Raw genomic sequence first — 27,481 nt, forward strand, 5'->3', positions numbered from 1 at the left:
GCTCCTCCGAGGAACAAAAGGAGGAGCTGGGGGCAAACTTAAAAAAAAAAAAAAAAAAAAAAAAAAAAACCATTTTGGGTTTTTTGGGAGGTGGTTTTGGAGGAGGGGGGTGGAGAAGAAAGGGGAATTGCGTGTTAAGGGGAGGGGAAGGGGGAGGGGTGAGGTGGTTGGTTAGGTGGGCAGGTATACGTGTGACTTTTATGATCGTACCTTGACATATTGTTTTCTGTTGGATAGGGAAGGTTTATAGTTTGTGCTTTTTGTCTTTATGTCTTTGCTTGTTTGCTTATGATTTTGTACACACACACACACACACACACACACATATATATATATATATATATATATATATATATATATATATATATTCTATGTTAATTTTACTTTTTGCAAACGGTTAATCTGCTTTTCGGGAACATCTACTTATCCGGGATTATAAATTTGAAATTTTCATTAATTAACCTTCTCCACATAAACTTTTTGAGTGTATTTTATAAAAAAAAAAAAGAAAGCCTGAATTCGCAACAGTGAAGCCACCACTGGAATTATTATTAATATATATGAAAAGACCATGAACTTGCAAAGGAAGAATCACAGAATAAACATATGTGACGCCATAAACCTCCAGTGCTGATGGAATGGGATAGAAAATTTAGGCCAAAGGCCAAGCTTTGGGACTTATGAGGTCATTCAGCGCTAGAAGGGGAATTGAGAGGAAAAGGGTTGAAAGGTGTAACAGGAGGAGAACCTCAAAGCAGTTGCACAATGCAACAATTGTTAGGAGAGTGTTGGAAGTATTATGGAAGAAATAGAATATGAAAGGAGGTACAGTAAAAGGAATGAAAGGGGTTGCAGCTAGGCGCCTGAGGGACGCTGCAAATAACCTTCAATCTATTCCCTTACGGCTCCGTAGGGGGTTAGTGCCGTCCGTGCACCTCGTGCGGTGTACTGTAAGCATCACTTAAGGTTCGTTGCAGCGTGCCTTCTGGCCCTAGCTGCAACCCCTTCCGTCTCTTTTACTGTACCTCCTTTCATATTCTATTTCTTCCTTCTTACTTTCCACCCTCTCCTAACGATTGCGTCATAGTGCAACTGCTTTGAGGTTTTCTTCCTGTTACACCTATCAACCCTTTTACTGTCAGTTTTCCATTTCAGCGCTGAATGGCCTCGTTAGTCCCAGTGCTTGGCCTTTGGCCTAAAATCCATATTCAGCTCTATCCCCCTAAGGTGATATTTCTATCTGAAACTCTGTCTCGACCGGAGTCTACAAAAATACAAAAAGAAAAGTTTCGTATCATTTTCCAGGCGATGGACACCGCCTCTCATTTTTCTTTTTTTTGCTCTCCACCGCGGCGGAATATTGGGAGGTGGTTTATTAATATTCCCGACCTGATATATTGTTTGCTTCGTCAACATCGCCGCAAACTTCGTGAGGCCCTTGGCTCCTGTGGGCGACGTCCTTACCGAGGTCGTTATTGTTGTCAGCCGCTGGTAATGGTTGGTGGTGGTGCCTGTGATCTATAAGATGGTTTAAACACCCCCCCCCCCCCACCCCCGCACCCTCCGTTGATGAGTGTCATTTTCTTATATGTATTATATATATATATATATATATACACACACATACAGTAAGGCCCTCAGATTAAGAGTAGGAAGAGTTGCCGACTTAAACAGTTGGTATTGCAGTAAAAAAAGGACAAAAATGAGTAAGAAAACCTAGAAAATCATTGAGGAATGAATGTCTTGAGTCATTGAGGACTGAAGTCCTATTTACATGACAGGAATGAAGTCTCAGTTCGAATGAGGATTGAAGTTCCAATTCATTGAGGATTGAAGTCCCAATTCATTGAGGATTGAAGTCCAATTCCTTGAGGATTGAAATCCAAATTCCTTGAGGATTGAAATCCAAATTCCTTGAGGATTGAAATCCTAATTCCTTGAGGATTGAAATCCAAATTCCTTGAGGATTGAAATCCAAATTCCTGAGGATTGAAATGCTAATTCTTCCTGAGGATTGAAATCCAAATTCCTTGAGGATTTTAAATCCAATTCCTTGAGGATTGAAATGCTAATTCCTGAGGATTTAAATCCAAATTCCTTGAGGATTGAAATGCTAATTCCTTGAGGATTGAAATCCAAATTCCTTGAGGATTGAAATCCAAATTCCTTGAGGATTGAAATCCAAATTCCTTGAGGATTGAAATCCAAATTCCTTGAGGATTGAAATGCTAATTCCTTGAGGATTGAAATCCAAATTCCTTGAGGATTGAAATCCTAATTCCTTGAGGATTGAAGTCCTAATTCAGATTCTGGCACAAAGTTCATATGATAGAAGATAGTGGAAAGAACTTATTCATCGTCCAATTCAGTAAAGAGAGAAGGATGTAAAAATCTATAATAATTCTCTCTCTCTCTCTCTCTCTCTCTCTCTCTCTCTCTCTCTCTCTGTGCGCGCTCGCCCTAATTGAAGCAGAGGTGTTATTTTTCCTCTCTTGTGTAATCTCACACCACTGGAAATACCTTGACATGTTTGCTGCTCTTGGTGTGTATTCGAGCGTGAGGGAGAGAGAGAGAGAGAGAGAGGGAAGGGGGAGGGGGAGGGGAGGGGGGGGTGGGGGGGGGGGGCAAGAAATGGTTGGTCGGGAGTGATTGCGAGTGTGCGTTGAATTCTTTGTGTACATGGAACTGGATGTGACTCGATAGTCGTGTTCGTTTCTTTCTTTGCGTTTTCTGTTTTCCTTGTTCCCACGTTCGTATTTTTTCTTTTTTTTTGCGTTTTCTATTGTATTTGTTTTATATATTCTGTCCGCGTTTGTTCGTTTTTTCCAGTTCCCCTCTCGTTTATTGTTGTTACTGCATTGTGTACATTATTTTATATATTCTGTTGTATTCTTTCATCATTTGTTTTCCACATTACTCCTTTTGTATGAGGTGGATGTCTTCTGAAATAGCGAAGCATTTATATGTTTTATTCTTATTTTCTCTTCCCCGTTTTCTATTTCTGTCAGCATTCTCACACTCATTCTTCTTCTTTCTTGTTATTCATTTCTCCATTCGTATTTGCGTCTTTTGTCCGTATCAATTGTAATTATTATTGTTTGACTGACTTTTCTATTACTTGATACGTTGTTCTAACTTGATCTCTCTGTCCAATTATGGTTGCTTATCAGTTACCTATTAATTCCCGTAGCGTTTTTACCCACGTTCATTCGTTGTCACCTTTCTTAATTTACAGTTTTTTCCTGTTCCCTTGCGTTTTCTAAGTACGTGTTTACTTTTAAGTATTTACATTTTATTTTACTCAACACTCGAGTACTTTCAGGCCTTATCTCTGTCCCTTTTTCAAGAGATGTGTAGGTTGTCAGCAAGGCTAAGAGAGAGAGAGAGAGAGAGAGAGAGAGAGAGAGAGAGAGAGGCCTGAAAGTACTCGAGTGGTGAGTAAAGTAAAATGTAGATAATTATAAGTAAACACATCATACAAAGTAATTTTCTGGGTTCCTTTTTCAATCTTCAGAAGAAAACTGAAAGAAGTTTTTGTTTGGTTTATGATGGCGTTGTTATCGTATGTTTATTAATTTCCCTAAGTGTTCTTATTGCACGTTATTTATAATTCCATTTGTAAATAAAACGTACAAGTTATATATAGTTACCTGCGTCAGGTGTTCAAATCTTTACCTGATTTCTCTCCCGTAGCATATGTTCAGCGATGACTTCACTGCAGATTTATAATGGTGACGTCTCTCTCTCTCTCTCTCTCTCTCTCTCTCTCTCTCTCTCTCTCTCTCTCTCTCTAGTTTTATTGTCCTGTAATGAGAATGAAGAGAGTTCATTTTCTCCCTCATGAAATAACTTGCCCAACTCGAGTATGAAATTTACCATTATAGAAGCTCTCTCTCTCTCTCTCTCAATCTCTCTCTCATCCCCCTCTCTTGCTCATCTGGCTCTCACGTCTTCTCGGTTCTCTCTCTCTCTCTCTCATGTTCTGAATGAATTTGTCGTCATTAAATACTTAACCAACTTGAGTATGACACATGCGGTTAAAGTCTCTCTCTCTCTCTCTCTCTCTCTCTCTCTCTCTCTCTCATCATCCTCTCTCTCTCTCTTCTCTCTCTCTCTCTCTTTGTTTAATTGAAGAATTAAACAAAGATTGGGATAACATTTTTCGTAAGTGATGACATAAGGTAAATTACGGAGATATTATATAAAATATTGGAGATAATAGTGGAAAAAAATATATACCGAAGAAGAAAAGTAAACATCATTCATGCATACCAAGAGGACAGAAGTAATCTTGTTCAGAAAATCGAAAAGTGGAAAAAAAAAAGGTCTTGCAAAAGAAAAAAAATGCATGGAAAAGTTATAGAACTAAAACAAAAAAGTAAGATAGAAAATGCAGAAAAAAAGATTATACAATCAAAAGAAAATGAAAAACGGGGACTTGGAAGAAAAAAACCCTATTAAATATCAAGCAAAACCCCAACTATTATACTCCATATGCGAAGAAAATGAATAAAAAGAAGAATAGAAATAGGCCCTCTGAGAATTGAAGGGAGATTAACGAATGAAAAAAAAGGAAATTTGCAAACATACTGGCAGAACGATATAAGAGAGAATTCACCCCCCCTAGAATAGATAATGAAGATAATGATATAGAAGTAAGGGATGAAATTAGTGAATATTTAGCTGACATAGATATTAATGAAGCTGATATTGTTGCAGGCTATTAATGAAATTAAAAATGGAGCTGCTGCTGCAGGGCCTGATGGAATTCCTGCTATTTTGTTAAAGAAAGTAGTTCATTCTATCGCAAAGCCACTTGCAATATTATTAAGACAAAGTGTAGATACAGGCAAGATATATGATGATGGCACAAATTAGCGTATATTACCCCTATCTTTCAAAAGTGGATACAAGACTAGAGCAGTATTATAGCCTGTGAGTCTAACATCACATATAATGAAAGTGTATGAAATGGGTAATGAAGAAAAATATTATGAACATTTAATAAAAATAATTTGTTTCAATGAAAGGACAACATGGTGGTTCGTACCCCAACCCGGAAAAAAAAAAAAAGTACACAAACCCAACTGTAGTTCCACCGTGAAAACATATCAAAAATATGAAAAGCGGCGGAATGAAACAGATGTGTGGTTTATTTAGACTTTGCAAAAGCTTTTGATAAAGTAGACCATAATATATTAGCGAAGAAAATTAGAAAACACAATATCGTGGATATAAAGTAGGAAGATGGTTAAAAGAATTTTTTACACAACAGAAAACAGATAGTTATTGCAAACGACGAGAAATCGGATGAAGCCAAGGTAATATCCGGTGTGCCGCAAGGTACGTTAGCTGCAATACTGTTTGTTATTATGATTGAAGACATAGACAATAATGTTAAGGATTCGGTAGTGAGTAGTTTCGCAGATGACACAAGAATAAGTAGAGAAATTACTTGTGATGAAGATAGGAACGCTCTACAAAGAGACCTTAACAAAGTATATGATTGGGCAGAGGTAAATAGGATGGTATTTAACTCTGATAAATTTGAATCAATAAATATGGAGACAGAGAAAGAAAGCTATATGCATATAAGGGACCTAATAATGAGTCCATCACAAATAAGGAAGCAGTTAGTTAAAGACCCCCTTGGTGTGATGATGGAATAGGAACATGTTATGCATGATCAAATAGCAACTCTGTTGGCAAAATGTAAAGCAAAAATGGGAATGTTGTTACGGCACTTCAAAACAAGAAAAGCTGAACACATGATTATGCTTTATAAAACATATGTTCGTAGTCCACTTGAATATTGCAATATGATATGGTACCCACACTATCAAAAGGATATTGCACAAATAGAGAGTGTACAAAGGTCCTTTTACAGCTAGAATAGAAGAAGTTAAGGACCCAGAAACTAGACTACTGGGAAAGACTACAATTCAAAATTAAAATATTAGTCTGGAAAGGAGAAGAGAACGCTACATGATAATTCAGGCATGGAAACAGATAGAAGGAATAGCAGAAAATATCATGGAACTAAAAATATCAGAAAGAGCAAGCAGAGGTAGATTAATAGTGCCCAAAAAATATACCAGGAAAAATAAGGAAAGCAAACACAGGACATTAATCCACTACGCACCAGCATCGTAATGCAAGCGTCTATTCAATGCGTTGCCAGCTCATCTGAGGAATATCATCAGGATGAGCGTAGATGTGTTTAAGAATAAGCTCGACAAATATCTAAACTGCATCCCAGACCATCCAAGATTGGAAGATGCAAAATATACCAGGAAGATGTACTAGCAACTCTCTTGGTAGACATTAGAGGTGCCTCACACTGAGGGACCTGGGGCAACCCGAACAAGATGTAAGGTCTGTAAGGTAAGGTGGGAGGTCTCTGGTCAGGGATCGAAGCATGGCCATTGTGACCCTAACTGACCCCGGATGTGTCCTTTCGTATATTCTTCATCATCAAATTATCATTGTTTTTTCTCCTTCCATCTTTCTGTGTCTTACCTTTCTTGTTGTGGATGGTATTTTTATGTTATAAAACTCAGTGTTTTTTTTTTTTTTTTTTTTTTTTTTTTTTTTTTTTTTTTTTTTTTTTATAAAACTCAATGTTTTATAAGACTCAAAAGTTAACAAAGAGTGATTTCTCGAGTTGAACACCTTTTGTTATTTTGTATATTATTATATTCATTGAGAACACCTTTTGTTATTTTGTATATTATTATATTCATTGATTCATAGCTGAAAATATGTAGTAAATTTCACCACTCGTTCATTAATATTATATAAACGAATGGCTCTCTTGTGTCAGTATTAAAATCCAGTGGTTTCGAAGTGTTGTTGTATGCGTCGTCATGGCAACAGGATTTGTTGTGCAGTTTGAGGAGAAACGCACTGCTGGTGTCCGTCTTATCAAGATGTTTGTTTGAATTTTTGCTTTGCATGAATGTGTGTCATCTATTTGTTTTGTTTGTGTGTCTATTTATATTTTTTTTTTTTTGCATGAATCTGCCATCTATTTGTTTTGTTTGTGTTTGTGTGTGTGTGTGTGTTTTTTTTGTTTTTTGCGTGAATCTGTCTCCTCTATTTGTTTTGTTTATTTGTGTGTTTAGTTTGCAAATGCTTACACACGATTATTATTCTGGATTTTAGGAATAATTCCTTCCCAACTGCCACCCCCTCGCCCCAAGTGTATTGCAATAAGGGAACTGTATCATAAGCATACATACTACAAAGTGCTCTCTCCTCTCTCTCTCTCTCTCTCTCTCATAAATGTTTTTTATTTTTTTTTATTTTTTTTTGCTTTTTTGTGGTCGTAAGTTGAGAAGGGACAGTTCTTGGAACGTATACAGATTTAAGTGGATTTGTTATTGTGATCAGCTGCGTGGTTTTTTAGAGTGCGTGACTCTAAATAATAATAATAATAATAATAATAATAATAATGATGATAAACTCTTCAACGTATTGGGGTGAGCGGTTGATTACGAAACTCATATTGCTCGCCTTCGTCGTCTGCCTTCAAGCATTCGCTTATGTTGCTTGAATGTGGATAAGACCAGACTTCTTGAATCTTGTCATAACCGACTCTACACTATATATATGTATGTATGTATGTATATGTGTGTGTATGTGTATACAAATAAGTTTTTCTGTTAAAACAGGATACGTCTCAAGTATAAAAGGCCCATTAAAACACTATATTTCGGTGGACTGACTCCCACCCTTATCATTTATATATAACGAGTGTATATATATATATATATATATATATATATATATATGTGTGTGTGTATATAACTATATATATATATATATATATATATATATATATATATAATATACTGGCTTAAACTGCTGTGGTACCCCTGTGTAAATTCAGTCACAGGAATTAAAACGTGCCACGAAAAAAAAAATAATCAATAAGTGTGATGGAAAATACACCTCACATTAACTCACATTAAGAGCAGGAATTGAAACGTGACGCGAAATAAAAATAATAATAAAGAAAGCAGAAAGTAAGTGTGATGGAAAATACCTCACATTAACTCACATTAAAAGCAAAAGATTTCTGCAATCCTTTGTGTCACAACATTTCGCTCGACATTTATTGTATGCCGCAATTCTTAAAACGTCTCTCTTTGTCGTTGTTGTATTTGCCAAAGACAATGAATCATTCCTGTGATTGTTTGTTTGTTTATTTTTGTTTTTTCTTTTTTGCTTTTTCCCGCTTCTACGTGTTTATATTGGAGGAAGGACGCTGACTCGGCGAGTTCATTATGTCGGGGAATGAATGAACTTTCACTTAATGAGAAAACGTACCTCTCTGAGAGAGAGAGAGAGAGAGAGAGAGAGAGAGAGAGAGAGAGAGAGGCTGCAATAGTATACTAGAACTTTTGGTATTCACCTCGCGGCGCGGTTATATATATATATTACTTTTTATTTATTGATTGTACTGTTAAGCAAGACGGTTATTCTCTCTCTCTCTCTCTCTCTCTCTCTCTCTCTCTCTCTCTCTCTCACTATATATGTATATATACATATACATATGTAATGTACATTATATACATATATAATGTATAATATACATATATAATCATATTTATATATATGTATATGTTTATATACATGTATGCGTATATGTATTATACACACCCATACTCCTGTGTGCGTCATTATTGAATGTCTAATTGAACTGTCTCTACAGGAAAGTAACTATAAAACAATTTCTTGGGTTTCCAAATTCATTAACTGACATTTACATCCATATGCGTAATCATATGTTTGTTACATTGGTACACATAGCCTCTGTCTTCATCAAATAACAGGTAAATGCTTTTAAACAATGAACGTAATATTTATCTACCCTATAAGCACACGAGAACCCGTTGTAATATCACTGGGGGAGAAGAAAGCGACCTTTAATGCCAGAGTGACCTATCTCAACAACCTTGGTATAAACCTAACATTTAAAGGCCAGTCACACGAAGGCTTATAATAGAGTTCTCTCTCTCTCTCTCTCTCTCTCTCTCTCTCTCTCTCTCTCTCTCTCTCTCTCTCTCTCAACATAACATCAGTCACACTTCCTCTTTCTCTCGAAATAATCTCTCAAATTAATTTTGGGCACTCTCTCTCTCTCTCTCTCTCTGTGTTTATCAGTCCTGTGCCTCTCTCCCTATGAGGAAATATTACTTCACGGTCTAGATACTTTTTTCCATGCTACTTACTTCCTGTTCAGGTGGATTATGCTCTCTCTCTCTCTCTCTCTCTCTCTCTCTCTCTCTCTCTCTCTCTCTCTCTCTCTCTCTCTCTCCTTCCTGATATACAGGCATAGACAAACAAAATAAAAACTGCGTATTTCAAGTAAATAAAATATATATAAAATATAAACAAATTAAATTTCTTCGTGATTATTTTTAGCCCATTTTGAGTTGCAGTTTCTTTTTACCCGCCATGTGAAGGTTATAACAGTTGCAGGCAAAGGGTTCGGGGGAGAATTCCAAAGCCTTGTAGTTTAGGAAGAGAAATGGTGGGTAGTGTCCTCTTGGGAGTCTAGATTAATTAAGGTATTAAAACTATTTTATAGCAGCAATAATGCTGTCACCCACTGGATTCATATTGGTATTTATGTTCCAGATTCCGTCTGGTCTACAACTTTTATTATTATTATTATTATTATTATTATTATTATTATTATTATTATTATTATTATTACAACTTCTTTCTATCTATTATTATAATTACTTATAATTGTAGAATTGGTAGTTGTAGAGATAGTAGAACATATTCGAGTTGTAAGGTTATATATATATATATATATATATATATATATATATATATATATATATATATATATATATATATATGTCTGATTACATCACCGTGATTCATATTTACGCATTAAGCTACAAATGTCCTTTAATATCTAATTCGCTCTACCTCGGAATTAATAAATTTTCAATATATGTTAACCGAATGGGAATTTTTTATTTGATAAAAATTTCGTCGGCTTCCGGGCGCGAACCTAGAAACCAAGAAGTTAGGACGTACAGTGAAGCGCCTTTAACCACGCAGCTATCGCGCGCACATGTTGGTGAACGAACCAATAATAGAGGCGTTTCTAATCGTTCTGTTTACCGTTCATTCGAACATTTAGGACATGGATTATATATATATAAGTGTATGTATATATGTATACAAAGGTATATACATGTATATGTATATCCTCGTTTTCTGAAGATTCAACGTGTTGTACCTGCTAAACTTTTCATTACATGGAAAATGCATCTGTCAAAATACTCTTTATAAAAAAAAGAAAATAAAGATTTTTTTTGTTTTTTTGTGTATTATCTGTATAATGGCGATAAGTGTTTTTATTTTATCCTTAGTCTACTTTATTATATGAAAATGGAAATTTATTCCTAAGTCTGTTTTTAGCACCAGCTTTTTTCATATGAACCATATAGATGCATTTTTTATGCATTGTGTATTCATATATAGTAGATAAATATTTACCTTTAACTATGTAAATCATTGAGATAAATGCCATTTTTTATAACCATTAAGATAAATGCTATTTTTTGGTCGATGGATATAAATATGTATCCCAAGTTATTATTGAAGATAAAAATATTTTAACTTTTTCAGATGTATATAAACTACTTCCAGACATAATCTGTAGGCAGATTTCTGTCCAGCTGTCTTTTCCGTGTATTTTTAAAATAACTTCTTTTCCTTGTATTTGTAAAATAACTTCTTTTCCTTATATTTGTGAAATAACTTTTCCTTTCCTTGTATTTGTAAAATAACTGTTTTCTTCCTTGTATTTGTAAAATAACTTTATTATATAGTTTCAGGAAATATTTAAAAATATTCCAGTTTTTCTTGCTCTTAAAAGGCTTTGGATAGTTAAGGCATTGCCGCTTGCATTAAATGTATGAAATGTATGTATTTGTTTCTTAAAAAAAAAAAATCTTTATATGTATGATTTTGTATCTTCCTATTAAATTTGTAACCCAAGATTGATTAGTCAAGTCACTCATTCCCCATAGTGCCACGAATATCACTACAGTATTTACAAAAGCATTTCTTGCCCTGGTAAGAGCCTCTTGGGCACTAAATGGTCATATAAGTTTCATTAACATCATTTTTATTGTTTGTCGTTTTTGAAAAAATTGTGAACCCCCTTTAATTGGTGATGAAATCTCTTCATATGTTTTGTTCATCCTCAGTGAAACTTTTTATCCTTAATGATTAACTTCAATGTATAATGATAAACTTGTATAAACTTATTTACTCGCCAGTGATAAAGTCCCTCGTGTTAATGATAAAATCATTTATTTGTAATGATGGACTCTTATTTATATTTCATAAAAATCTGTATTTAGCATCTTTAACAGGTCTACAGGGTGTCTATAAAGTTTTAGTACCATTACAAGTATTTATTGCATGTAATGGTACTGGGACTTTATGGACACATTGTATTTATGATTATAAATGTTTATAGACTTTTTTTTTTTTTTATTCAGTAGAAGTAAACTCTTTTTAAGTTATCAATTCCAGGCTCCTTTACTGATCAGGTTTAACTCCTCTCTTTATAAATGATCAACTCCAGTATTTTTCATCTTTCGTCCTGGAACAGCTGCCTCACTGGACTGCTTCCAGTGCGACTCCACCCAGGAGAGGTCGTGCGGGGAGGCCCTACCCCAGCACCATACCCTCTTCGCCGATTCCTGCGACCACATCCAGGAGGCGTCCTACTGCGTCAAGATGACGGGCCTCTTCGAAGGTGGGGGTTAGTTCTCTCAAGAGGTCTCTCGCTCCCGCCTTACGACTAACCAATTCTCTGTAATAATATTAATAATAGCCTTGGTTTCTCTCTCTCCCTCTATCTCGATTTTTGCCTATGGATGGTGTAAAGTCTCCTGCCTGCGTCGCGTCTTGCTTTTGGGAGCGCTTCAGTTGTTTTCTCGCTGGATTTGAGTAATTTTTTTACTGCTTTATTTATTTATTTATTTTTTTTTAGTTTCTGACTAAATTTGAACCGCTGCTAGCATTAAAATCTAGTATTTTTCTGACATTAAATTTTGATATTGTTTTGACTTTAAATTTTGTCATTATTGAGACTAAATTATATTTTTCTGGCCATAAATTTACCGACAGAAAATTTAAGTAATTTCTGACTAAATCTGAGCCTTTTCTGACTATGAATTCCGGGTAATGTTCTGACTACATTTGACCCGTTTCTGACATTAAATTTTGGCCTTTTTCTGTATAAATTTTAGTAATTTTCTGACAGTAAATTTAAGTAATTTCTGACTAAATTGGACCCGTTTCTGACTATAAAGTTCGGATAATTTTCTGACTAAATTTCTTATATTAAACATTAAATTTGGCCATTTTTCTGACCATAAATGTGAGTACTTTTTTTGACAGTAAATTATAGTCATTTTCTGATTAAATGAGCCGTTTCTGATAATAAATGTGAGTAATTTACTTACCACAAATTAAAGCCGTTGATGACCAAAAATTTGAGTAATTTTCTGGTAATTACCAGACGATAAAACTTAACCATTTTCTGGTTGCTGCAACGTATTGCCAATACGCACCATGTAGGAGACTTCCATCCGCGTCTGTATAACCTCCTCCACTCAGGTGATTGGGCGTACTAACGAGCCTTGTATGGGATTTGATTCTGCTCGTCATGTTGTAAATACTGTAGACGCTTCAACTTACACTATCAGTCTTCTTTTTTTTTTTGCAGGTCAATGTTAGCCTCGGGTCAGTACCCTCTTGGGTAGCATGGCCTCTGCATGGGTTTCCGGACTAGATTCTCGTAGCGTTCAGGGACAAGGTGCTATTTGTGTATCGTCCTTGCTATATACTAACCCATCTCCTTTTGTAAATAGTTTATTTAAGCTGGCATTCGTCTCCCAAGCTGCTACTAACATGGTGACGGTATAGCTGCAGTAGTGGTTGGTTGAAAACGGCAATGAAGTCAGGTACCCATCGTGTCCTGTATCGATTGAGAAGGGGACTACTTACTAACCCATCTCCTTTTGTAAATAGTTTAATTAAGCTTTCATTCGTCTCCCAAGCTGCTACTAACATGGTGACGGTATAGCTGCAGTAGTGGTTGGTTGATAACAAATATGAAGTCAGGTACCCATAGTGTCCTGTATGGTACGAGAAGGGGAACATTGTTGACATAACTAACCCACCGTGCATGTGTTGCTGTCCTCTACGGGTCGTAGAGAAGAAGAAGACTTTGTTGACATGACTAACCCACCGTGCATGTGTTGCAGTGGGCGGGCTGGAATGCTATCAATGCGACAGCAGCAAAGATATCAACTGCCCGGAGTACTTCAAGGAGGGGTATCACGAAGTCCCCGCGGATTCGGTCACGTCTCTAGTGCCCAAATCGTGCGATCACGTCTTCGAGGCGAGATATTGCATCAAGACGACGGGCATGTTCGAAGGTTGGGGCTCTCTCTCTCTCTCTCTCTCTCTCTCTCTCTCTCTCTCTCTCTCTCTCTCTCTAGCTGTTAATGGGTATATCTTTTGCACGAACTGTGATGATTATCTTTCAAGGATGTTTTATGTACTCGGAAAGCTCTCTCTCTCTCTCTCTCTCTCTCTCTCTCTCTCTCTCTCTCTCTCTCTCACGTGCATGATGTATGCAGACCCTCTTTCTTCATTTCAGTTCTCTCTCTCTCTCTCTCTCTCTCTCTCTCTCTCTCTCTCCTGTAGCTACTTCCGTTAGAGACGTTATATGGCATGATCTTTGCTGGGTTCTTGTCGCACCTTTTAATGCACGAAAATACTATACATGTGTTGTAGATGATTGTACATACTGTACAATTATGTAGTTTTATATCTATGTCTGCTCGTCACCCAGTTTTCACGTAATCGTCGTAGAGTTTACTTTAGATATAATCATTTAGGTTGTGGTTCTTACAGATTCTACCAAGGTACGTGTCATATTTTCCCGAGTTTTGAGTATAGTGAGTACTTTACAAAATAGCGGATCTTTCTAGATAGTGATTCCCAGCGGTTTTCAAGGATCATGATCTTTATGATATTGACAGTCTTTTATTGTACGTTTTTACGGGCATCCCCAACGGGCTTGTACTACATACCGGTTTAATTTAAGACGCATTGGGGTCACTATCTAATTAAGATTCCTAAATAACTTTCGGTTTATCTTCTTGTATTGTGTGACAGTTCAGCTCGTGATTCGTTCACGCTTTTCGTTTCGTAATTCTTCTTGTGGAATTTGACTTTGAAAAGTATAGTATATTCCAGGTAATTAGAACTTTTTTGTTATTATTTCTAATTTAATCTTTTGGATGTTATCACTCCCAAACTCAGGATGCAACTCTTATTATTATTATTATTATTATTATTATTATTATTATTATTATTTATTTTATTATTATTATTATATAAATTTGGAATAAATTGAAATTCGTGAATTTATTATTGATTTTTGATTTTATTTATTTATTTATTTATTTATTTATTTGTAAAAGAAGGACGGTGAGTTTATTTCTCTTTCTATTTGAACTCGTTTGCTTTTAAGACATAAATTGTACGGATAGAACAGAACCAGTGGAAGAGGCAAAGCCTCAGAAGAAAGTAGAGTCGCCAAGATAAGATTGGATTAGACCCATTCGATGTTCCTAAGACCACTCACAGTTCCTCGTTGGACGAGTGGGTTGCGTGCTCGCCTACCGATCTGGTAGCCCGAGCTCGCTCCCTGCTCTGCCAACGTGGAATCTGAGGAATTAATTTCTGGTGATTAGAAATTCATTTCTCGATATATAATGTGGTTCAGATCCCACAATAAGCTGTAAGTCACGTTGCTAAGTAACCAAACACACTGGTCTGATTAAACTCAGATATACTTAAGACCAATCACTGTTTTTGTTATCTGTGTTTTGTTTGTTAGTTTTACTTCTTTGTTTTGTTGTCTTTTCACTCACCCATATTTTCTTGTTTCCATGGTAGCGTGGTTGTTGGAGATTAAGCTGGCCTTATGCCAGCACGGGCTCTTGCTCATAGAGCAGCCCGTAGACCATGGTAACGTTTGAGAATTTTAAAAGGTGAATACGATGCGTTATCTTTATCGTTGTAACCTGTCAACATATTTTTATTTACATTTTCTTTAGTGTTTTTGCCAAGAATTTTTTTCTTAGTGTTTGTGGTGTATTTGCACATATTCATCTGGTCATATCCATCTTCGTGACGCCAGAGCACCAATAATCGATCAGTCAGAAGATCGTGATTATTAAAAAAAAAAAAAAAAAAAAAAAAAAAAAAAAAAAAAAACGGGGGTCCTGTAGTGTAGTATGTAATATATGGGCCAAAAAAATTCCATATTTCATGAGCAGGTTTCCCATAATGCAATGCCATTTTCTTGGGAGACTTATTGGTTTAGGGGCGGGGGGGGGGGGGGGTGGGGCGGGGGGGGGGGGGGGGGGGGGGGGGGGGGGGGCGCCTTTTAGGGAAGTTGATTGGTTACTGAGTAGCTGTTGTTTGGGAGTTGAAGTTACTCTCTCTCTCTCTCTCTCTCTCTCTCTCTCTCTCTCTCTCTCTCTCTGATGTAGTTGCCTTATTGTGTATGCTACTCTCTCTCTCTCTCTCTCTTCTCTCCCTCTCTCTCTCATGTAGTTGCCTTATTGTGTGTGCTCTCTCTCTCTCTCTCTCTCTCTCTCTCTCTCTCTCTCTCTCTCTCACATATAGTTGTTTATTTTTTATGCTCCACTTCTTTCATCCTCTTCTGATGTAGTTGCCTTATTGTTGGTAATGCTACTCTCTCTCATCCTCTCTCTATCTCTCCTCTCTCTCTCTCTCTCTCTCTCTCTCTCTCTCTCTCATGTAGTTTCCTAATTGTGTAATCAAAACATGCAATCAGCAGCATTACTACCCGGTGCTCGGTAATCCCGTCCGAACCATTAAGTAATCATTATTTGTTGCTGCCGAATTACGGAGCCTGACAGTATAGTATATATGTGGTGTCATGGCGCTCGGTAGATTATTTTATATTTATTTTTTCTTATTTTCATTCATTTTTTGTTATAGCTGAAGATGAGACGTCGATATATATAATTATATATATATATATATATATATATATATATATATATTTAGATTAAATAAAGTAATTTAAATGTTCTTATCAGCCGCCTCCGATCTACGATGAGACATCATCCATCCTCTTTATCTTACCCTCCCACCCCCCTTCTTCCCCCCGCCCCCACCCTTTCCTCTTCCCTCCTCCACCTCCCCTCCTCCTCCTCCCCTCCTCCTCTCCTCCTCCTCCTTCTCCTCCTCCTCCTCCCCTCGTCACATCCTCTTCCCTCCATAGGTGGTTTCACAAAGCTCTCAGCTGCTGACGCTTCACGATGCTCTTAATCAGCATTTAGCCTCATCCCCTCTGTTCATCCTGCCTCCTTACTTTCTTCCTTCCTTCCTTTTCCTTCCTTTTTCCTCCTCCTCCGCCTCCGCCGCCCCGCTCCTTCCTCCTATCCCATCGTTTCATCCTCCCTACTCTTCCTCTTCCGCCATTTCCTACTTTCCTATTTCCTTTTTTCTCCCCTCTACCTCCTCCTTCCTCCCGCCTCTCCTCCATTCGTCATCCTCCCTACTCTCCTCTCTCCTCTCCTCCTTCTATCGTTCCCTTCCTTCTTCCTACTATTCTTCTTCCTCCTTCTCCTATCTCGTTTCCTCCTCCTCCTTCCTCCACTCCTATCTCGTTTCCTTTCCTCCCCACACTTTTCTCCTACTCCTAACTTCATCCTCCTCCTCTCCTCCTCTTCTCCTATCTCGTTTCCTCCTCACCCTTTTCTTCCTACTCCTACTCCTCATCCTCCTCCTCCTCCTCCTCCTCCTCATATCTTTTTTTCCTCCCTCACTCTTACTCCTCCTCCTCCTCCTTCTATCCTTCGTTTATTCTCTTCTTCATTCCTATCTCTTCTTTTCCTATCCTCCTCCTTCCTCCTCTCCTCTCCTCCTCCTACCTCTTCCTCTTCGTACTGTCTCGTTTACTCTTTCCTCCTACTCTTCCTTCTCCTCGTCCTCCTCCTCCTCCTCCTAACTCGTTTCTTCCTCTACTCTTACTCTCTCCTATCTCGTTTCCTCCCTTCTACTATACTCCTCCTCCTCCTCCTTCTATCTGTTCCCTCCTACGTCCTCCTCCTCTGTCTTCCTCCTAATTTCTCCTCCTCCTTCTCCTATCTCGTTTCCTCCTCCTCCTCCTCCTCCTATCTCGTTCCCTCCTCCTACTCTTCCTTCTCCTCCTCCTCTTCCTCCTATCGTCCGTTTCTTCTACGTTCTACCTCCGCCTCCTCCTCTTCCTATCTCGTTTCATCCTCCTACTTCCTTCCTCTATCCGCGTTCACTCTTCTCGTACTTCTTCCTCCTCCTCCTCGTATTCTTCCTCCTCCTCCTCCTCCTCCTCCTATCTCGTTTCCTCACCCCTCGCCAGGTCCAGTCTATCCATTTCCTCCGTAGGTGGAAATTGTTAGCTCTGTCTTGCCACAAGTTCTGGCTCGGACGAAGATTAGAATACCTGTTAATGTCTTACTTCTTTAAAAAGTTAAAATAAAGTGTTTATTTGTGTTTGTATCTTGTAAAGCATGAAACACGCAGTTAAGAGCTTTCACGCAGCCGTATGTGTATGTATGTATGTATGTATGTATGTATTTGTGGGGTTGGCGGTTCAGGACACGACACATGAAGCTTCTTTGGATATTTAAAATTGTATTATTATTTATTTATTTATTTATTTGATGATGTTAACATCGGATATCACACAAATTCATTTTAGTTAATTTTCATATTATTGCGGTGAATTGTTTAATAAGTAATGAGTAGCTTATAAAAGAATGATAAAGAAATAGAACTCTTACTTCTAAATTTTTAGCACAAAAACAAATCACCTTCATTTGTCGAGTTTCGTGTGTGCCTTTGTCCAAAAGGAGAAGGAGAAGAAGATAAACAAAAGAAGTTGGAGTAATTTGGAGAGAATCAAGTGGCGACAGAGAGAGAGAGAGAGAGAGAGAAAGAGAGAGAGAGATTAAATCGGTTTCTCTCGCCTCCAGGTTCTGAGAATAATTGTCACTCGATCAGATAAGAATTAAGTTAGTGGGGCTTAAGTGGATGGGTGATTGAATATATATATACATATATATATATATATATATATATATTATATATATATATATATGTGTGTTATATATATAATGTATATATATATGTATATAAATACATACATATATATATATATATATATATATATATATATATATATATAATAGGTATTCGTAGGAGAGTAGTGCCGTCATTGTACCTCAAGCGGTGCACTGTAGACATTAATTTTAAGGTTCTTCGTGGCGTCCCTCTGGCCCGCAGCTGCATAAGCACTTCCATTCATTCACGGTAACGCACATCTGTTTACATTCTCTTCCTTACTTTCCACTCTCTCTAACAACTATTCCAACGTTATTTTCAGCGCTGAATGACCCCACAGATTCCAGCGCTTTGCCTTAGGCCTAAATTCTATATTCCAATTCCACTTGCAATGTTTATTTTATTTTTTTTATATACTGTTGGTTCGTGGCATCAGCAGTGCGTTTTAAAATGAAGATCCTGGACTCTTCAAGGTCATCTCCTCTGGACAGGTTTCCAGGCTGCAGAGTTCAAAGTCTATGGATCTGGAACTAGTCCTACGTTAGTAATGTTTCTCGTTGTGTCATCGACTTACGTCATTTTGATCTATTTATCTGCCTGTTCATTCCTTGTTGAACTTCCTCTTCTACCTTTCGTGTACCCTATAGTTGGATTATTATTTCTTATCTCTTTATGCATTACCCGTTTCAGCGCTGAATGACCTCATAGGTTCCAGGGCTTGGCCCCTGTTGTGCTCTTTCCTAATTTGCATAGAAAAGCGTTGCCTTTGCGCAGTCTAACATTTGAATTCGTTTTTTTATAGCAGTGTATATATAACCGTTTTCAGCCATGCACAGAAAAGTATACACTTTGTTGTAAGTATATACTATAGTACATACTTAACGTTCTGTGAATTTTTATTTTAGCGTGAAAAATGATTTCTATGCTATTCAAAAATAAAATAGAATGTAGGACTAATTCCTCCGTCTTGGTTTCGTTCTTTTATTTATAGATAACGAAAACTTCCATTGAACGAGTTTTATCTGGTATAAAACTCACACCGGTTGGCCACAGTAATAATATGACAGTACTTTACATATTGGTAAACGAGTTTTATTATGTAAAATTAGTTTGTCCAGCCGTATGTGAGTCGTTCAAGTGTTTTGACTCAGTGGTCAGGTTGAAGGAGAGACCTCTGCATTAGTACGACAAAAACTTGTCCATGTTAACACCCGGTACTTCCTTGAGCTAAAACTTTTTTTGGCCGTTCAAAGAATATCGGTGTTCAGTGCTAATAACCTGGTTTTATAAAGAATGTGTGAGTGAGAGAGAAAGAGAGAGAGAGAGAGTGAGTGAATTTCTGTCCAACAGTATTAAGCTCATCTCATGAGTCAACAGTTTCCAGGGCGGTGTAGGTAGAGACAGGTCTAACAACCTCATTACCAAAATGACTGCATTTAGGCCTGTACGTAGTGCTACGAGACCTTACAATCCCTTATGTATGCGTGCTTGTATAATTCATGTTAATGTAGGTTTATTTAGTATTATTTTACAAACTCTATGCCAAAATAACTACATTTAGGCCTAGTATACGTAGTGCTACGAGACCGTACAATCCCCTATGTATGCGTGCTTGTATAAATCATGTTTATGTAGGTTTCTTTATTATTATTTTCCTAGTTAAAATGATTAAATTGTGACCATCTACGGCTCTGAATTTGACCCGACTTCCAACGATTCACGTAAAAGTTTCTGGGTCATGACGTCAGTACCCATGATCCCTCTGTGTCTGTGTGGATCAAAGCAGAGCCTCTAAATAATGCATTTATTCGCCGGACAATAAAGAGTTGCCAAATACAATGGAGGATTCTATAGTTGCCATATGCGGGTAAATGATTAACTATTACTTTGTGCTCTTCTGTTTAGCTAATAATTCGTGATTAGCTGAATTATCATCGTCGTATAAGTGATTAGATGTAGTATGATTAGTTATGATCAGTTTTTATGAGTTGTATCGCTTAGATATCTTATGATCCTGTCTTGGACAGAGCGAAATATAATGTCATTCAAACGAGTCGATGTAACGGGCTGAATTCAAGGTTCTCTGTACCCCGAATTAGAACAAAATTATACGGAAATATTGTTGGGAAATAGCCTTAAACATTATAATGCACTTGTCTCATTCTGGAATATACCCTTGAAATCCCAGGGCATTAAGTTGCGTTGTGGAATTTCATAAAAAAGAGTGATAATTCAAGTCTTGAGTGAGCGCTCACCTGATCATAATTCACATGATTATGACTATGTGGTAATTTCGCTTAAGTTGCCAGTTCACGCTTTTATTATAGTGAGGGCACGAATCGATCAATGTTTTTTTCCTGTATAGTTTTACATTGCTTTTTATTTTTACTAGACAGCCAGACATGTCATTATGTATTTTTTTTTTTATTAAATAATATAAAGGGAATTGCATTCTTTTGTTTATTCATATATTGGTAGTGGGGACATAATAGAGCCAGTAACTTGGTATAGAAAGGAAGAATTTCAAATTTTATTTTTCATAAATGTTAAAGTTTTTATGTAGTGGTGTTATTTTTTTTTATATTATTACATTTATGGTATACGTTTGCTGCCCAGAATAATGAAGTGTTCGAAACTTCACATTCTAAACTGAAAGGATTATATACTCCCTAATTCCTTGACAAAGTGAAGGTCGATAGATCATGAAATACGAACTGTTTCGGTAACTTTTTGTTATTCAGTCGTTATCAAGTACAGCAGTGGTGCAGCCATGGTCGGTGTGAATATGAGTCTAGGATTTTGGTGAGTGTCTCTCTCTCTCTCTCTCTCTCTCTCTCTCTCTCTCTCTCTCTCTCTGTGTGTGTGTGTGTGTGTGTGTGTGTGTGTGGCTGGCCTCCAGAATCTGCCCATCATGGTTTGAAGATTCTGTATCGATACTTAGAAAATATATTTCTTAGTTAATTACAAAACAAGTAACTTTGGCGGGAATGAGGTGCAACATTATATTATTTACGTTACAGTGACGTAAGTGACACTTTATGAACTAACGTTCGCCCCATCATAGGCCTATTGAATTTCCAAGTTTCGAAACCCTGCCTTAGGAAATGTCCACATTATTCAAGACCAGAATCTGATAACGAATGAGAATATGTAAATGCGAGCAATAATTATTTGCATAATAATTATAATTAGTAATAAAGTTAAATTATCAGTAGTATCATTACCATTTTAAAACTGCATATCCGCCAGTTTCTTCATTCTCTCTTCTCCTCTCCAATTTTTTTTTTTTTTTTCTGGACCAATTTCCGTAAATATCGGATTATTCCGGTAGTCACGGGTTTTTAAGCTTTAACATTTTCCCCCCTTCGCCTTGTCCGTTTCGCTTGCTGACACCTGCCAATGGAGTTAAGGGATTTTTGTCCAGTTATATCCCCTAATTCTTGCAAATGGCATTGGCGAGAGAGAGAGAGAGAGTGGCAGGTGGTCGTAATTGTGATATATATATATATATATATATATATATATATATATATATATATATATATATATATATATATATTTCCCGAGTCTTTACAACTATATGGCACTCGTTTAAACAAATTAAACAAACTGGCAACCCTCTTATCTCTCGTTGCTGGTTATCCTTCTGCACGAGCTAAAAATGCAAGCTGGGCTAATGAATCCTCGTAGATACAAAAATATACTTTTATTTCCCAAATTAACTAAACATTAAATGGAACAAAATGAATATAAAACGGATTAATAAAAAGAATAAAATCTGACCCTCAAAAAAACCGTAAACTGTCATTCTACTCTCGTGAACTAGATTAAGTAATCATCCTCCTAAATCTCACAGTCTGATTAATTATGCATTTAAATGGTCAAAGTCTTTTAGAGAACCCATTCTCTATATAATGCTATGAACCCATCTGAAATAAAGAGACATATTTATTATATTACTCCAACATGTAAAAGATAATTAAATGAATGTGTACACTCTACACTTCTCTCGCTCTTTTCAAAGGGTAACTTTTCCAAAGTCTTAATATTACACTACCTTGCGATGGGTGTGCTCTCGAGTCTGCTCCAAATGTGTTCTGTACCACAACACCAGTAATCGAAGAGTGTCATCTTCTCTGGCACCTCGTACTGTTGGGCCCCATACATTACACGTTACGAACACACACACGGACACACCTTTTGGAATGGCATAGCAACCGCGCCGCACCCAGTCTCTGAAAGGTCGTCAGCCTCATATCGCATGGTCACCAATTCTGACTGTTTTCCTTTTCAGCACTCTTCGAGGAATCAAGCGCTTGTCGCTAAGCCCTCCCTGTCTCTAAGCGGAAAAAGCTGAGATTAACAATTCACCACCACACCTACTTTTTAAGATATATATATATATATATATATATATATATATATATATATATATATATGTATATATATATCATATACATATATATATATATATATATATATATATATATATATATATATATATATATATATATATATATATATATGTGTGTGTGTGTGTGTGTGTGTGTGTGTGTGTGCGTGCGTGCGTGCGTGCGTGCGTGCATGTATGTATAGAGAGAGCGCTCGGCTGTTGACAAAGAAGAAAGAAAGGGCGAGAGAGAGAAAATAAAAAAAATATCTTACGATGAAGGGAGAGAGGACGGGAAACCCTTTCATGCCATACCCGAGGAGGCTTCAGTAATTATAAGAGGTCAGTGACCTGGGGACTTATATTTTTCCTCTCCACAAAGTATATCAGAAATCATTTTGCGATTTGTGAAAGGAAAAATTGATCGTACGGTATTGTCGTGGCATATTGAACGTTGGCGTGTTTAGACGTCTTTACCAATATATTGTAGTCAGCTGTTTAAATTATATGTTGTTTTCCGCATTGATTTTTACGATATGTTTTTTTTTTTTACAGAAAATGTAATATTACTTTTGGATTTCAATATATATATATATATATATATATATATATATAATATATATATATATATATATGTGGTGTGTGTGTGTGTGTGTGTGTAATAATAGCTAGGAGAATGTCAGTTAGGAATAGCGTAAATATAAAAGGGAATAAGAAACAAAGAGAGAAGAGAGAGAATTAGTCACAGGAAGAGTCTTGAACACTAACCAATAATATATATATATATGAGAGAGACAGAGAGAGAGAGAGAGTCAAACATTACGATAAAAACACTCTTAGAAATATAACCACCTTACATCGCCGCCTTCCACGTCAGTTTCCATTAAAGTTCTGGAGGGTCACTTATTTTTATTTATTTACTTTTTTTGTAGACTTATAAGATGCTTGTTTGTATCCCGCTTCTAAGAGAGAGAGAGAGAGAGAAAGTGAACCTCTTTGATCTAGCCCGTAGTCAGATGGGCTTCTTGGAAACGTATTAAGTTTTGGCCGATTAACCGCTAAGGAGATTGGTCTTCTAGTTTGTTTTAAGGAGAGAGAGAGAGAGAGCTTGACAGGCGTTTTCGAATTAAACGAACGGCTGGCTGGCTGTGTCCGTTTTGGGGGTGCATAATGGCGTTCTGTGTTCTTTTGGGGGTGGGGGGGAGTTATCTGTAAATTTGACCTAAGTGTGTCGATTTTGCCTAAAATCACAATAGAAATGAACTCTTATCGGCGTTCATTTCCAGTCGTTCTCATGATTTTGTGAGTTCTTGGAGGAGTTCTCGGTAGAATTGACCTCTGTGTGCACTCAATTTTCATGAATTCTCTAACAAAAATGAACTCTTCTGTAGTGGCGTTCACTTTCCAGGTGTTCTCATGTATAAAAATGAACGCTTTGTTGCGTTCACTTCCGAGGAGTTCTGGAGCGTTCTCAGAAGTGACCTAAGTGACCCCATTTTTCGAAATTTCTAACAAGTGAACTCGGAGAGGCGTTCAGTTTCCGCATGTCCTCGTGGAGTTCTTTTTGAAAATGACTTCATCGCCTGCATTTTTCTAAACTCTGGAAATGAATCTTCAGTGGCGTTCACTTTCCAGGTGTCTTCATCACCATTCTCAGAAATGAACTCTCATTGGGGAGAGCATTTGCATTTCCGACAGAAATGAACGCCTAATGGCGTAGTGGCTTCCGCTTACCATTTCTGAGAAATCAGTCTTTATAAGATGAGCATAAACTCACTATGATTGGAACTAATGGTTTTAGCTTTCCAGAGAAGTACTTCCAGGCCTGGTCTCGATAACAATAAACGCCTAACGATGCTCGTTTTCCAGGAGGTCGCTGGAAGGTGTGTTTTCCATATTCTGGCTTATGGAACTTTTTGTGTTTCGCTTATGTAAGAAGAGACAGGAATATTTTGTATAGGATTTCTAATTTTACTTTAAGATGTTAGAATTCTGAGACATCATATTCGAAATTTCCAGGTGGTCCCTGGAAGGTCTGGAAGGTGTTTTCTCCATATTCTGGCCTTTGGAACTTTTGTATTTCGCTTATGTAAGAAGAGACAGGAATATTTTGTATAGGTTTGTATTTTTACTTTAAAATGTTTGAATTCTGAGACATTATATTCGAAATTCCCAGGTGGTCGCTGGAAGGTGTTTTCTCCATATTCTGGTCTGTGGAACTTTTTTATTATGTTTCGCCTATGTAAGAAGAGACAGGAATATTTTGTATAGGTTTTTGTATGTGTACTTTAAAATGTTAGAATTCTGAGACACCATATTAATTCGAAATTTCCAGGTGGTCGCTGGAAGGTCTGGAAGGTGTGTTTTCCATTTTTTGGCCTTTGGAACTTTTTACGTTTCACTTACGTAAGTTTCCAGTTAAGGGACTTTTTATTTTTTTTGTCCTAAAATGTTTCAGTTATTGTGTGACAAGAAAAAGGTAATATTCATTAGTGTATTTCTACTCGTATTTATGTGCTGTACTTGTGTGTCCCGTATTTATGTGCCGTATTTTTTGTCCTGTATTTATGTGCCTTATTTTGTCCTGTATTTATGTGCCGTATTTCTTGCCCCGTAATTATTACCGTATTTTGCGTCCCGTATTTACCTACATTATGTTTTCTCCCGTATTTATGTGCCTTATTTTTACCCCGTATGTACGTGCAGTATTTTTTGTCTCGTATTTATGTGCCGTATTTTTGCTCCGTATTTATGTGCCGTATTTTTTGTCCCGTGTTTATGTGCCGTATTTTTTTGTCCCGTGTTTATGTGCCGTATTTTTTTGTCCCGTGTTTACGTGCCGTATTTTTTTGTCCCGTATTTTGTGTGCCGTATTTTTTTGTCACGTATTTTGTCCCGTATTTATGTGCCGTATTTTTTGTCCCGTATGCCGTATATACCCCCAAGACATTGATTAAGGCGAAGAGGGGATGTTATTTTTGCTCGGATTGTAAAAGGTGGACACCTCGTATTGGGGACAGCGCTGATTGGAAACCTAGAAAGAGCTCTCTCTCTCTCTCTCTCTCTTCTCTCTCTCTCTCTCTCTTCCCTTTTGATTTGACGTCTTGATATCTGGATGATTTTCCCAGGGAAAAAGAAGTGTCACCTTGCTTCCGATTTCTGAGAATCCTCTCTCTCTCTCTCTCTCTCTCTCTCTCTCTCTCTCTCTCTACCTGTTAAGGGGATCCAGTGAGACTCATTTATGTCAGGACGGAATCGTGTCGTGTTATTTGAGAAGTGACGCGGAAAAGTAAAAGAAAAAAAAGAAAGAAAGAAAAAGTAAAAATGCGCTGAAGAAACTTTGACGCAGTCAAGTTTTCTGTACAGCCGCTACAGCGTATAATAATCAATGCCACCGAAAGTAGATCTATCTTTCAGTGGTCTCGGTGTAATGCTGTACGAGCCGCGGCCCGGTGGTGGCCTATCCTTGATCGTTGCCAGATACACAGTTATGGCTAACTTTAACCATAAATAAAATTGAATAAAAAAAAATACCGAGGATAGAGGGCTGCAATTTAGCATACTGGATGATTGGAGGGTGGATGATCAACGTACCAATTTGCAGCCCTCTAGCCTCAGTAATTTTTAAGATCTCAGGGCGGAGAGAAAAGTTGCGGACGGACAGACAAAGTCTTTTACAGACAACTAAAAAAAGAATAGAGTAATAATGGTAAAAACAAAATCCCCGAAGAAATATTATTATACAGAGAATTTCCAGTATAACTTCAAGGTTGCAACATACTGTTGCAGGCAATACAAATTTCACCAGAATTAGTTTTAGACTTATTTTCCATCTGATTTTATATGTTTGATAAATAAAAAAAATCTTAGAGTGTTTTTGTTGATAACGCGTGTATATATAAATGAACGAGAACCTGTACTGAGATAGAAATGACGATAAAAGTTGGCAACGGGATTTGAAACGTTTAATTTTGGAAGATTTTAATATTCGCGTTACTACCAAGAAATCGGAATTAATGAGAAATTCAACCACGGGATTGAGAATCTAATAACTTGCTTCGCGTTGTCGAAAAATATAATAATTGTGTTGTAGATCGTTCATCTGGTGCTGCTTGTAAGGCGTATAGAGACTGCAACTCTCTCTCTCTCTCTCTCTCTCTCTCAGCTGTTAGAGACTATAGTAAATTCACATCAACTGTACATCTGATATCTAGGCCAGTCCTCCCTTACGACGCTCCTGATTGGTTGTTGATAAGCCAAACAAAGGGCTGGAAACTCTCAGTCTCTCGAGAGCGTTGGAACATACATCCTACTTATGTGAACCCTCTAGAGAGACTGAGAGTTTCCAGCCCTGTGATTGGGTTATCAACAGCCAATCAGGAGCGTCGTAAGGGAGGGCTGGCCTAGATATCAGATGCACGGTTGATGTGAATCTACTATAGCCATCTGTTTCTACAGAGAGGACTTACATTTAGTGACAACAGCAAGGTAACTCTCTCTCTCTCTCTCTCTCTCTCTCTGTAGTGTGCGTGGGTGAGTCTTCACACATCTAGCTCACTCAGCGAATCCTTTATGAAAGTTTTTTAAGACGAGGAAATCGATCAAAAATGGGGGTAATGGACTGCGTTTGTTTTTGGGGAAAGAGTTGAGGTAGATGCACTCTCTCTCTCTCTCTCTCTCTCTCTCTCTCTCTCTCTCTCTCTCTCTCTCTCTATATATATATATGTTATATATATATATATATATATATATATATATATATATTATACGGACATTCATTCAGTAGTCATAACTGGATTAACGCATGTTAAAAAAAATCTCTCTCTCTCTCTTTAATAGCCTTTTTTTTATAAGCATAGCTTAGCAAGATCTTTAGTCATGCTTTAGTAT

The 27,481-nt window shown here is 37.1% G+C and overlaps 1 protein-coding gene across 1 annotated transcript in view; it reads left to right on the forward strand.

Annotated features, from left to right (window-relative positions):
- Positions 1 to 27,481, forward strand: part of LOC135195552 (uncharacterized) — a 55,476-nt gene that overhangs the window by 22,569 nt on the left and 5,426 nt on the right. The window contains exons 2-3 of the mRNA XM_064221818.1: positions 11,651 to 11,797; positions 13,314 to 13,487. Of these exons, the coding sequence (XP_064077888.1) occupies positions 11,651 to 11,797; positions 13,314 to 13,487 (321 nt within the window). The remainder of the gene's footprint in view (positions 1 to 11,650; positions 11,798 to 13,313; positions 13,488 to 27,481) is intronic.

This window comes from Macrobrachium nipponense, chromosome 16 (assembly GCF_015104395.2).
Source record: "Macrobrachium nipponense isolate FS-2020 chromosome 16, ASM1510439v2, whole genome shotgun sequence".
Classification (NCBI taxonomy): domain Eukaryota; kingdom Metazoa; phylum Arthropoda; class Malacostraca; order Decapoda; family Palaemonidae; genus Macrobrachium; species Macrobrachium nipponense.